General features: G+C 33.5%; 1 protein-coding gene across 17 annotated transcripts in view; it reads right to left on the bottom strand.

Annotated features, from left to right (window-relative positions):
• PCDH15 (protocadherin related 15) overlaps nucleotides 1–14,743 on the bottom strand; it is a 635,722-nt gene that overhangs the window by 29,150 nt on the left and 591,829 nt on the right. For all 17 annotated transcript variants that reach the window (XM_069460690.1, XM_069460691.1, XM_069460687.1 and 14 more), the window contains one exon: nucleotides 3,519–3,695. In XM_069460690.1, coding sequence (XP_069316791.1) covers nucleotides 3,519–3,695 — 177 coding nt within the window. The remainder of the gene's footprint in view (nucleotides 1–3,518; nucleotides 3,696–14,743) is intronic.

Here is a 14,743-nt window from a genome sequence, read left to right as displayed (position 1 = left end):
GAGGGCAGGCAAAGGTCCGCTGCTCTGGGAAAGAGGAATAAGCAAAAATCCTCTACACCTGAGGGAGGAGCAGGCGGTCCTCTTGGGCCTTAGCTCCTGTGCCAGAAGAAAGATGAGATCTACTGCTGATTGTGGAGGGGCAGGAGTCTCTCTTGCACCCACACCCCACCACAAACATGAAGCAGAGTATGGCTGCCATGGTGAAGAGGGAAAGATGCACGGAGAAAGCCCATCCAAGGCTTAAACACACAGGCTAGGCAGGGAGAACAGTTGAAACCCCTACCCCATGCCTTAACCCCAAAGTAAGAGCAGAGCCAAGCAACAGGCAAGAGCAGAATACCATGGGAGAGACAGGAGTGTGGGGAGAAACCCCTTCTGTGGCCCAGGCATGTAGGGAACACTGAGAGCTGAGGGTTGAGCAAGAAGACAGAGAAAACCTTACAGCCCCCCAGCTTCTATTCTAAGAATGAGATGAAAGCAATCCACCAAGAGTAGAATTTGAAGCCGTGGCACAGTGAAAGTAATAATTGCAACAACAAAATCCAAAAGTCACTCCTGAGTAGATTTACTCATTACAAGAGATCTATTCATTTACAGGAATAAACTCTATTTTTTCTCAGTTCTTACTGTTCCTCCACACTATGTCTGGCACTCAATCAAGGAGGATACAAAAAGGCCACTAGATTAAAGCAACCTGTTTTCAGGAAATGAAGAAGTAACAGAACCAGACAGAGATAACCCAGATATTGGAACTGTCACACAGGGACTTTGATACAACTCTGATTAATACATTACAGAATCTAGTAGAAAGTAGAAAACATGCCTGAAGCAATGGCGAAGTTCAGTATGGTTGTGGAAGTGATAAGAAAGAATCTAATGAAAATGCTAGAAATTTCTATTTTAAAAGACAGTAAGATGAATAATTCCTTCAATGAGCTTATCAACAGGTTAACACAGATGAATCAGTGAATGTGAAAATAGGGCAATAAAAATTATCCAAACTAAAATACAAAGAAAAACTAGTGGCTATGTGTAGGGGGGTGGGGGAAGAACCAGAACAGATCATCCAAAAGCTATGAGAAACATAGAATTGTAACTGGAATCTCAGAAAGGGAAAAAAGAGAAAATGGGGTGTAATAAATATTTGAAGAGATAATGTCTGAAAATATTCTAGAAAGAAAAACAATTAAGAAAACAAAGACAAATGAACAAAAATGTGGATCCAGTAAGTTGAGAACCACAAGGAGATAAAAGCAATATATATCTATTAAAGAAGTCTAAGCAATTCAGATAACCAAAAATAAGAAAAATAAAAATACCAATAAGTTTGCCAAATGAAGTAAGTTATTAAGTCATTCTAGTCTCTTCTATACAAGCTTTTTTTGATATTTTAAATCCATTTTGAAGTCACTCTAAAATCCCTGGAGTAATTATTATTATTATGTTCTCTGGCCTGAGAATTCTGACATCCTCAGAAGCTTAGATTTTAGGATAAGTAGAAATTGAGAAAATAACCCTACTCTTTAGCTTGGGCATTTAGCAATAATCTCAATGTTCTGGTATATTTGTTCAATGTTAAAAACTAAATTTCAATAATTTTGATGCTACTGAATAAGTACTAATACCGCTGCATTATTAGCCTTGTATTTTATACACACACACATACATATGTGTGTATATATATATATATATATACACACACATATATATAATTTTATTATAAAACATTTCAAGGAACAATTCTAGGGTTTAAACCAGAGCAGTGATCCTCCGCTACTAGTTCAAGGTGAATACTGCTAAAGCCAAATTTTAATACTCCATACCTACTTCTATCCTCTCCTCAATTTAAGCAATTTTGATTATTAGATAGTCTCTTTTCTTCTCCTTCCCTCCTGGCTACAATACTTATTCTGTTGAATTTAGATATTTATTCTTTACAATATAAGTTTGGATAAACTTATTTAGAATGAAGAATGTTGATTTTGTACTTCACTGTGTCAGTGGAAACCCAAACGGCTTATTTCCAAATATTTTATCCCTAAAATGTTTGTCAGTTCAATTCAAAATATAATCACAATCATTTCACTCTTTAAAGCCAGGGTAACATCTTAAAGAAAATAGATATTTTCACATGTAGGAAAAACACCCTAAACTCAATCTATCATCAAATTTAAAAATAAAACAATGTATGTAGAAAACATAGAATGCAGACAGATTTAAATAAAAAAAGATGTGTTAATATTGACAATTAAGAGAAAAAATACATGAGTTACTTTAAAAGTATATTTCTAAATAAACTTTTTAAATTAATAAAATATATAAAAGTAGATCTAAATCTTACTTCATTAGATGATGATTATAAAGCTGAGAGAGAGAGTTATTACTCTATTACTGTATTTACCCACAGTAATTAGTATACTGTCTTGCATTTATCCCAAATACTTATTCAAAATAAGTCAATGAATCACATACTTAAAAACTGTGGCTTTTTAAAAAATTAAGTTGATATTGTCACTATTGTTGCTAAAATAAGAGCAGTGAAATTTTGTTGACGAACAGATTTAAATAAAACTAAATTAAGAATTTTAAGAATTTATGGGTTTTAATAAAAATGAATAAATACATATTTACTAAATAAAATGTACACACATATATGGATATATATGTAAATTTGTGTGTGAATATATTTACATACTGTTTAGAATGTATAGACAAAGGAAAACTAAGTTCTGAAATTATGAATTTGGCATGTATTAATATATGTGTGTATGTATATGTACAGATGCATATAAACTATCTAAAATATATACATATTATTATATATCCAATGTATTTCATTTAGATAGTTTCATTCCAAGAACCTGGTAGACACTAGGGGTCACTATAGCAAAGCAAAAACTTTTAATAGATTAAAAAAAGGATTAAAGTGTGCTAGAATAATCTCCAAGGGAAAATGCGTAACGGTATTTTGTTTAAGATTCTGCATTTCTTTAGGATTTATAACTCAAATATTTAGGTTCATACCAGAATGAAATATCACAAGTGGCATGGACTTAAATGGGGCAGATTATTCCCTAACCACCTTTAAGTCAAGGGAAAAATCAAATACTAGTTTTTGCTGATTCAATAGACCTATGAGAATGCAAGCCCGCTGAAACTGTTGCAGGCAAACTGCCGTTTTCAGAACCTGTGCTTTTCTCCCAAATAGCCAGGGCCCTGGAGCAAGAGTGGGGAGTTTTAAGCGGATCTCAGGGAGCTGTTCCTTGCTCATGAGTGTAACAGGCCCTACCTACGACACCCATAACAACAGCCCCTCTGCAGCCACTGTAGTCCACGCTTGGACCTGAAAACTTTCAGGCATGAGGACCTAGGTATTGTCTTAGACTTTTTGCTTACATTTCATTTTCAGCAACAATTTGGTGGGTTTTAAACTTTAAGTACTTAAAGCCGTAAGTCAGAATTATCTGTGGGTGCTATCGTAACCAGAGAGCTGTTAACAGACCACAAAAAGTACTTACTTAAATAGCTCATTTCTGTCAATGGCTCTGTTGGTTTGGGGGTCAATTGCATAGACAGTCAAGTCACATTTGGTGTAATCTTCTAGGGAAAAGGCATCTCCATGCCGGCGAGCACCAATGGACTCCACCACAACCTTGGCACCAGGAATTTGCTCCTGAACATAGCGGTCCAAAATCCTATACATCAAACAAAGTACAAACGTGACATTTTGACAGGCTTGCTGGACAAAAAAAAAAAAAAAAAAAAAAAAAAAAAATCACCTTCAACTTGAAATGACATTTAGTAAATGAAAAATGATGACAGCCTGGTCTTTCTTAATGTTTACTGAATATAAACCCTTGAAAAAACTTCTCTGTATTTTTTCAGTATTTCGCTCCCAATGATCCTGGAAGCTGAATAAGGTAGAAAAAGGTCATCAACCATGTCCTATTTAAGTTTAGACTTTTTGAATTTATGATACCATTTGAGCTTTTATGTGGCTCATGGGACATGCTAAATACACCATACAAATAAAGCTGTCTATGCTTTATAGGACTCATGGAGTCTGAGAACTCTTGACTTCATACAGTTGTCATAAATTACACCTTCCATCAGAGTTTGTGATACATGCCACATAGCTAGATGCTAAGGTGTAGGACAAGGATGCCTGTTTTCCTATGGGTATAAAAATACTTAGAGCATTATAGCAAGGGGAGATGTAGAGATATTTTGCAATGGCAGGTTTACTAGGTAAAAGACAAAAATATGGCATACAAATTTCAGACGCTATATAGGTGAATACAAACAACTTAAAAGTTATATCATATTGTATACAATCAGTAATATTCAATAAAAACAAAGAATGTGAACTAATATCTGGAAAATATATTTTTTCTAATCATATAACTGGATTTCAATTGAAAGTACAAATTATTACCATATAAATATTTGTTTTCTGTGTTTCTCCAGATGGTAATGTCCTGTTCCTTATTAAAAACTTTATATTATTAACCCTAGAATGCATATTATTAAATTTTCACAGAAATTTAAATGTAAGTAAATCAATTTTAATTTATGTAAACTATACATGAAAAATATTTTAAAATTTATTTATAGCTTCCATGCTCCTTTTGGAGTCCACACTTTGAGGTATTTTGGGGGATAAAGGGTAATATATTCTAAAGTTCTTTGACACAACAGAAAATAACTTTTGCTTCACATGCCAAAATTGATCCATTTTCTGCTCTATGAAAAATATGTTGCCTTAAGAATCTGGTATGTGCTAGGTTTGCCTTTGTTACAAGAACAATGACAACACTAAACTTTGGAGGAAATGGCTATACCCGTGCATGTCAGGGGACACTGCCAATGACAGTGACATGTTTCATTTGGTTGTATGTTTTTAAGTTTTTATACACCAGCACAGATGAAGGCTGTCTTGCTGAAGTACTATTCATTCTTTTCTATTTCTTTCACTAACCCATGCCCACTAGTCTCTCTGCCTTACAGTTTCTTTTCTGATGAGATCCTTGAAGAATAAAGAAAAGATGATGTGGAAAAAAGGACTAAATGCACTCAGCAAATATCAGTCAATAATTGAACGCAGCCTCTCTGGGAAACTGAAGAGAATGGATGTACTGGGAGACATAGGCCTGGCCTAACATCATTCAGCCTGTGTTTTAGGATTCTCCTGAGAGGCTCATGCTCACTTAACAAAAATAAAGGCCTCAGAGTCAAACCACATTATCCTCTTGACATTTTGTAGGAGGCACACACAGTAATAATATAGCATTGAAGAGCACAGAGGTTTGGCTTCAGTTTTCAATTCCTTTATTTATCAATTGCATAACCTTAGACAAGTAATTTTAAGCTTTCAAAGTCTAAGTTTCCTAAAATGTGAAATGAGGACATCATCTACCACATAGGATTGTGTGTGTATTAAATGAACGAAAGTTTCAACACAAATCTTTGCACAGTTGTTAGCACATAGTAACTATTCCATTAAAACGACTATTATTTTTATTAATATTTATTTGGCTTAAATGTTTGAATTAATAAATTTCCTTCTTGCCTCTAATTCATTCAAGACATTTACTAATAATTAATTTGTGGAATTATTAAGAAAGCATATTTCTCACTAGTATTATTAGTTCACAAATCAAAAAGTAAACAAATGTTGAGTACATAATTAAATACAACACAGTAGGTAGGTGGCTATCTGTTCCAATACTTCAGTTTAACAATTTATGACTTCTCCAGTGCATTTAGGCATTGATTTGGTATGTTCCAAGGATATCCTTCCTGTATGCATAAATTAACTTTGTGCTATCCTATAATGAAGAAACATGTCTATTGAACCTTTGTCTTTTTCTATATTTCAGTACAATACTGCAGACTCATATGTGACTAAAACTTAGATGTGGAATGAAATATGACTACTTGGGCTGGGCGCGGTGGCTCATGCCTGTAATCCTAGCATGCTGAGAGGCCAAGGTGGGCGGGTAGCTCGAGGTCAGGAGTTCGAGACCAGCCTGAGCAAGAGCGAGACACCCGTCTCTACTAAAAGTAGAAATAAATTAGCTGAACAACTAAAAATATATAGAAAAAACTAGCCAGGCATGGTGGCGCATGCCAGTAGTCCTAGCTACTTGGGAGGCTGAGGCAGGAGGATTGCTTGAGCCCAGGAGTTCAGGAGTTTGAGGTTGCTGTGAGCTAGATTGACGCCATGGCACTCTAGCCTGGGCAACAGAGTGAAACTCTGTCTTCAAAAAAAAAAAAAAAAAGAAAAAAAACCAAATATGACTACTAATTACTTTATGGTAGCAGGGAATCATAAATCAAAGAAGTCTAAAAATAAATTATGCCATTTAAAGCATGCAACAATTTCTTATCCCTGAATATTTTTTTTGTAAACTTTTAGACATATTTTGGGATAAAATGTATTTTATGATGAAGACAAATGTGTCATAATTTGAATTTCTCCTGTCTTTTTTAAATAAATATATATAACTAAATTTAATACTTTTTAAATGAGAACGTATTTTGTAAAATCCATCTTTCCACTTATCTATATCTAAATACTAAACATTTTCTACCTGTGTTTTCATTACATATATGTATACAGATTTCATTACATGCATATATACACATACATATATACGTGTGTGTATGTATATATATATATAGAGAGAGAGATTTGCAATTCTTACTGTAATATCTATATTGTACATACATACACACACACAAACATATAAACACAGATGTCTATAACAATGTTTACATAATGCTTAGGTCCAGGTGGTATAATTTTCAGTTTACTTTTTTACAATTTTCTTTTTTATATATTATGTTGCTTGAATTTTTTTAATGAGAATAATAAAAACAATATAATCATATTTTTTAAACAACTCTTTAACTCCCTATTTACTTTTCTCTAATTTCTTTAAGAAAAAAGCTTCATATAAATCTATATTTTCATAGTTTGAAATATGTAGAAAATTAATTGGACTAATAGCTATCTAATAAAATTACAGCAATACTCAGATGGGTGTTAAGTAGGAAATTTTTCATTCATTCATTCAACAAATAATTACTGAATGCCCATTATGGGCCAGACACTATTCCAGACACATAGAATATATCAGTGAACAAAGATCTCTTACATTATAGAATTTTCATTCTAACTGGGTAAGACAAAGAATGGATAATGAAACAATAAAATTAGTAAGAGTGTTCAGAAAAAAGCACCATTGAGAAATTGTTATTTGAGCAAAAACTTTAGGGGACAATGTATAATATGGATATTCTAGGAAAGAGTGTTCTAGGAAAAGGGAATTGCTAGCTGTGCCGACGGCCTGATAGAGTGTGTGGCTAGAGGAGATCACATGAGGACTTTCAGAATTGTAAGGGCATTTATTACCTTTTGTTCTGAATGAAATAAAGATCCATTGCTGGGTTTTAAATATTGAAGTAATATGATCTAATATTTAAAAGCATACTGGCCAGTATATTGAGAATAGGCTGAAGGGGGAGCCAAGAGTAGAATCAGGAAAACTAGTTAGCAAAGAGTTTATGTAGATGAAAGATTTATTAAATGCTCAGCTTACTCAATAATTTGGAGGAAGAGAAGAAGCAACTTAATCCATATATGAATTATGTGATATATTAGCCATATAGGAACCATAAAATCAAGTTCTATGATATGGATCACTATTGTGCCTAAATATGTGCCCATTTACAAGTAGTATAAACCTTATAAAATAAACCAAGAAACACAATACTTAACTGAACACAAACTTACATTAATTATAGGTTGACCTAGATAGATGCTGGCTTTTTGTGGTTCCTTATTTTAAAGTAGGTCAATTTTTATAGATCATTCTTTGTTTAAAAAAACATAAAGGAGAGACTAAAGCTTACAGACCAATTTAGAATGCTTTATCATCTTCCTTGAAGTGTATATCTAGACATAGATGGTTTTAAGAGAGGGCAAATCTTTTCAGAGTTCAAGCTGTTTTTTTTTTTTTTTTCCTATCATCTTTTCCATTGAATACGGGGCAAAGATCCCTTCTATGCTTTGTCTCAGATACCTTGAACCTTCTGAATTGTTTCCTTGTAATGTCCAGTGATGTATTTGAGGAAAAGTTTTCATGGTGATGGTGTTATAATGACAGTATTCTAAAAAATATTATTAAAGCTGGCTAATGCTTGAAGAAAAGTGGAAATAATCCATCACCACTTGGTACTATATACTGTTTCATGATGCTTTAGGTCTATAATGTGGAGAAAATGCATTCTAATGCAAAAATGATAAAAATAATAAGGAGAGAAGTATTTCTTGAATGCCATATAAACCCCGAAGAATGGGGAATTTTCCATTGTGGCCTGCACATGTCCTGGTTCCCACAGGTGTTCCTTCTCACCTGCCTTTGGCATCTATCTGTTCCTCTGTGCTTCTCTTGATTACCCAAACTACCCAAACAATGACTATTAATACATAAAAACAATTCTTCTGTTCTCAAAACTAGTTGGATTTCAGCCATCCCCTTCCGCTGAAGTTCCATAAAACATTCTGCTCTCTTTTCCCAACATCCTTGGGAGACTTCCATCATGCCCTCCCATGTCTTGCATTTTCTAATAAAAATTTATGCTAATAATGCTCTGTTTGATTTTCTTCCACAATCTTTCTTTTCCCCCAGCTTTATTGAGGTATAACTGGTATATAAAAATGCACATAATTAATGTACGTGATTTAGTGAGTTTGGATAAATGCATACACTTGTGTTACTATCATCCAAATCAAGGTAATGAACATATCCATAACTTTCAAAGTTTCCTTGTGTCCCTTTGCTTTTTGTTTGCTTTTCTTTTTTTGGTATGAAAAATTAATATGACATCTACCCTCTGAACACATTTTTGAGTATACAATGACTTATTGTTAACTGTAGGCACTACATTTTATAGCAGATCTTGTATAACTATAATTCATCTTGTATAACTATAACTTTATACCCATTGAACAACAAATTACCATCTCCTTTCCTCATCATCATTCTATTCTCTATTTCTATTACCATCATTCTATTTTACCTAAAAACTACTGAATATACATTCTTCTCATTAGCACATGGAACATTCTCCAAGATTGATTGTATCTTACACCACAAAACATGTCTCAACAAATTTAAAAAAACTAATCAGACCATGTATCTTCTCAGACCACAGTGTAATAAAACTAGAAACCAACTCCAAGAGAAACACTCAACTCTACCCAAAGTCATGGAAATTAAACAACTCACTACTGAATGATTATTGGGTCAAAAATGAAATTAAGATGGAAATCAAAAGATTCCTCAATCTGAACGACAAAGGGAACACAAGCTATCAAAATCCATGGGATTTAACAAAAGCATTCCTAAGGGGAAAATTCATAGTCTTAAATGCCTACATCAAAAACACAGAAAGATCACAAATTAATATTCTTATAACACATCTCAAGGAACTAGAAAAGGAAGAGCAAACCAAACCCAAAGCCGGCAGAAGAAAAGAAATACCTAAGGTTTGAGCAGAGCAAAATGATATGGAAACAAACAAACAAAATACAAAGAATCAATGAAATAAAAAGTTGGTTCTTTGAAAAGATAAACAAAATTGATTAACCTGGAATAAAAGAGAAAGGCTCCAAATAAATTCAATCAGAAATGATAAAGGAGATATTACAACTGATACCACAGAGATACAAATGATCATCTGTGAATACTGTGAAAATCTCTATGTGCACAAACTCAAAAATATAGAGGAAAGACAAATTCCTGGAAACACAACCTCCCAAGACTCAATCAGGAAGAAATAGAACTCCTGAAAAGACCAATAACAAGCAATGAGATTGAACTGGTAATAAAACATCTTTCAACAAAAAATCCCCAGATCAAATGGATTCACAGCCAAATTTTACCAGACCTACGAAGAACAGCTGGTACCCATACTGCAGAAATTATTCCATAACACTGAGAAGGGGGGAAATCCTCCCCAACTCATTCCACAAAGCCAGTACCACTTTGAAACCAAAGCAAGGAAAGGGCATAAGAAAAAAAGAAAACTATAGACCAATATCCCTTAGGAATATAGATGCAAAAATCCTCAATAAAATACTAGCCAACTGAATTCAACAGCAAATCAAAAAAATATTCCACCATGACCAAGTGGGCTTTATTACAGGGATGCAGGGATGGTTCAACATATGTAAACCAATAAATGTGATTGACCACATAAACAGAAGCTAAAACGAAGACCATATGATCACCTCAATAGATGCAGAAAAAGCATTCGACAAAAGCCAGCACCCTTTCATCACAAATTAGGCATATAAGGAACATATCTCAAGATTATAAAATTCATATATGACAAACCCACTGATATCATAAAAAAATAACTTTTTTCTTCAATCTGTCTCAATCTATACTTCAATCATGCTATTTTCTTAAAGTATATGCCCCCCAAATTCTTGACTTTTCTATATTTCTACTATTTTTGCAGGGCAAAGACAAGGTAAGAATGTCTATTTTTGATTTAAAACTGAAAAATTAGTTTTTTAAATTGATCTCCACTAAAACATATTTTTAGTATATGATGACTCCAGTTATCTCTGTCTGAAAACAACAATAGTTCAAAGATTTCAAACTTTTTTAAAACCTAAAAGCAAAAGGAAAATGTTCTCTATGGAATTATAGGAACTGTTTTGTTTGTTCAGTTGTTTGTTTACTTTTGGATTTATTTTCATTGTTTCCAGAGTTGGATACCCAAAAAGCAAATAAATAAATAAATAAATAAATGTAGAAAGAATATTGATTCTGACTTTTCAAACCTCATCCTTTTTTTTTTTTCAGGATATTTCGGGGGTACAAATTTTCAGGTTACATATGTTGCCTTTGCCCCACCTGAGTCAGAACTTCAAGAATGTCCATCCCCCGGACAGTGCACACCACATCCATCAGGTGGGAATATACTCACCTCCTCCCCCCCCCACCTGCCTGACACCTGATGAATGTTACTACTAAATGTGCACTTGATCAGTTAATAACAATTTGATGGTGAGTACATGTGGTGTTTGTTTTTGCATTCTTGTGATACTTCACTTAGAAAAATGGTCTACAGTTCCATCCAGGTTAATAGAAGAGGTATTAATTCATTATTTTTTATGGTTGAGTAGTACTCCATGGTATACATATACTGCATTTTATTAATCCACCCATGTGCTGGATGGGCACTTGGTTTGTTTCCACATCTTTGCAATTGTGAATTGTGCTGCTATAAACATTCAAGTGCAGGTGTCTCTTCTATAGAATGTCTTTTTTTCATTTGGGTAAATACCCAGTAGTGGGATTGGTAGATCAAATGGTAGTTCTATTTTTAGTTCTTTGATATCTCCATATTACTTTCAATAGAGGTTGTACCAGTTTGCAGTCCCACCAGCAGTGTATGAGTGTTCCTATCTCTCTGCATCCACACCAACATTTGTTGTTTTGGGACTTTTTGATAAAAGCCATTCTCACTAGAGTTAAGTGATATCTCATTGTGGTTTTGATTTGCATTTCCCTGATGATCAGAGATGTTGAGCATTTTTTCATATGTTTGTTGGCCATTAGTCTGTCTTCTTTTGAAAAGTTTCTGTTCATGTCCTTTGTCCACTGTTTAATGGGATTGTTTGATTTTTTTCTTGTTAATTTTCCTGAGGTCTATATAGATTCTAGTTATCAGCCCTTTATCAGATATGTAGCATGCGAATATTTTCTCACATTCTGTAGGTTGTTTGCTCTCGTGATAGTTTCCTTGGCTGTGCAGAAGCTTTTTTCATTTAATCAGGTCCCATTTATTTATTTTTGTTGCTGCTATGACTGCTTTGGGAGTCTTCATAAATTCTTTGCCTAGGCCAATGTCTTTAAAGTTTTTTCAACATTTTCTTGTGGAATTATTATTGTTTCATGCCTTAGGTTCCTATGTTGCTAAGAAATTATGGGAAAAGACACAAATTATTTTCCACAGCACATCTATCAGATGGCAAGTATTAGCTGAGAAAATTGATTTATTTTCTTTCTCACTTTTTTTATTTTTTCCAAACAGAAGATGGTATAGTTTTGACTACAAGCATTCAGAAATTTGTTAACTAATGAATGATGCTTATTATAACCATTAAAATAAGAAACAAACCTACTGGACTCCTTATCAAACCAATGTACAATGGAAACTTACAAAAAAGTAAAATCTGGCCTGGCACAGTGGCTTATGCCTGTAATTCCATCACTTTGGGAGGCTGATGTGGGTGCACCGCAGAAGGTCAATAGTTTGAGAACAGCCTGAGCAAGAGCAAGACTCCTTCTTTACAAAAAATAGAAAAATTAGCCAGGCATGGCAGCACGTGCCTGTAGTCTCAGCTACTCAGGAGGCTGAGGCAAGAAGATCCCTTGAGCCCAGGAGTTTCCAGTTTCAGTGAGCTATGATGATGCCACTGCACTCTAGGTGGCGTAACAGAATGAGAGTTTGTCTCAAAAAAGAAAAGGTAAAATCTACTTTGTAAGAAATTTGCTTTTGGTTAATTCTGCTTATAGAAAAAGATATACAAATTTGGAAAATTTAACTTATAAAAAATCAAAAGGAATTTACCTTAATATATGTGAAAGATATTATCAGAGACAAAACACTAATTACTGTGAATTTAATCCATTTGACAGAGTTAATTCTTAATGTAAAAAATTTTATTTATATTGAGCTAATATAACATTCCTTCAAATAATAATTCATGTAAAATGAAACATTTTAACTCTCAAAAATGGAACTAACAAAAGTGACACTCACGAAGCACCATATTTATAACCTTCTCTCTTCTGTGTTGTTGGTTCAATACTAAAGCACTGAGAATAATTAAAAATCCTGTCATATGACCCTAAACACTAACTATATTTTAAATCTGTCCACTTTTCTACACTTCAAAGAATTAAACATTTACTACTACAATGTGCAGGAGGATCAATATAAAAAAAAAAACTAGCTTGTAAAAATGTAATTATATACTGAGCTGTGTTCAACCATGTAAGAACTATGCCTTCCAGCCAGGCGCGGTGGCTCACACCTGTAATCCTAGTGCTTTGGGATGCCCAGGCAGGAGGATCGCTTGAGCTCAGGAGTTTGAAACCAGCCTGAACAAGAGTGAGAACGCCATCTCTACTAAAGATAGAAAAAATTAGACAGGTGTGGTGATGCGCACCTGTAGGCCCAGATACTCGGGAAGCTGAGGCAGGAGGACCACTTGAGCCCAGGAGTTTGAGGTTGCTGTGAGCTAGTCAGGGCAGCAGAGCAAGATTCTGCCTCAAAAATAAAATAAAATAAAATAAAAAGTAACTATGGCTTCTTATAACCTAAATAGTTAAAAATAAGTAATTTTTATATCGAATAGAGAAAGTTACTTCTCTTTCTCTACCAAAATAAACCCCAAAATTGAATATTTCAAAAAATAGCAAATAAATTCCCTTGGTGTCAAAACAATGAATTACCAAGGCTTTGTTTGAATAAAGCTGAATTACTATCTTTTTTTAAAAGAGTAGTGAATTATACCTTGAATATTAGAAAGTAAGATTTTATTATTATATTTAAAGTTTGTGTTCTACTTTTATGATTGTTTTCAATTTATTTTATAGCAATTACATTCCTATTACAGAAAACACTGCTTTCAAAAATTGCACTATTGGGATGGCTGTGCTCCATTATCTAATAAAATTTAGATCGTTCATGGCAGTTCTCTGTTGATATCCTCTCCAACTGCAAGTGTATATTTATGCTAAGTATACTCAGAGAAAATTGGTATGTGATTGGAAATACTCAAACATAATTTTAGAATACCTCATCTAAGAAAGACTACATAACTAAATAAATTCTTAGAGTAGTTACTGGCTACAATACTGGGAAGACAGTTCTAAGGACTCTCCATCTTACACAGAATAAAACATAAAATCTTCCAAGTGACCTATGAGGTCCTATAAGTCATTTTCTACATTCTATATCTTAATATGACAAACATGCTCCTACCTCTCGGTTTTCATATCTTGAGGTCTCTCTCTGTCTCCCTTCCCCATAGTCACATGACTTTCTCCCCATTTATTTGTCTTTATTGCAGTTATCACTAACATCATATTATATTAATATATTAATTTATTAATATTGTTATTTTAGATAACATTTTTGTGCAGTGGAATGTAAGCTCCATGGCTACAGGGACTTTGTGTTGTTCACAGCTAAACTTCCAGTGCTTACAAGTAGTAACTATTTATTTTTTATGAATAAATTCCTACTTTTAACATATGGATACTAGGACTCAAGGAGTTATATATACTGGCCCAGGATTTCCTATCTAGTCATTGGCAGGGTAGAGATTGAGCCAAGCTCCTCTGAAATCAAAAGAAACTTAACCTTTTCCCTCACAACTGTCTTTAGTTCACAGATTTAAGAAAATATATGTGCTGAAATTTATCATTTTATAGGTTTGCTTTCCAAAAGACCTTCTAATTCTCATTGTAGAAATATATATATGTATATGTGTATATATATACACATATATATATGCACATATATACACACTAGATTTCTAAAATATGTTTTGTAACCTTAATTCCCAGAACTATAAATTGACTACACAAACACATTTCAATTAGTATATAAATATTTCATTAAGATGAGGCTCTTCCACATTAAGTCG

This window comes from Eulemur rufifrons, chromosome 28 (assembly GCF_041146395.1).
Source record: "Eulemur rufifrons isolate Redbay chromosome 28, OSU_ERuf_1, whole genome shotgun sequence".
NCBI classification, from domain to species: domain Eukaryota; kingdom Metazoa; phylum Chordata; class Mammalia; order Primates; family Lemuridae; genus Eulemur; species Eulemur rufifrons.
The sequence above is the reverse complement of the archived record's forward strand: the minus strand, read 5'-3'. Positions and strand labels throughout refer to the sequence as shown.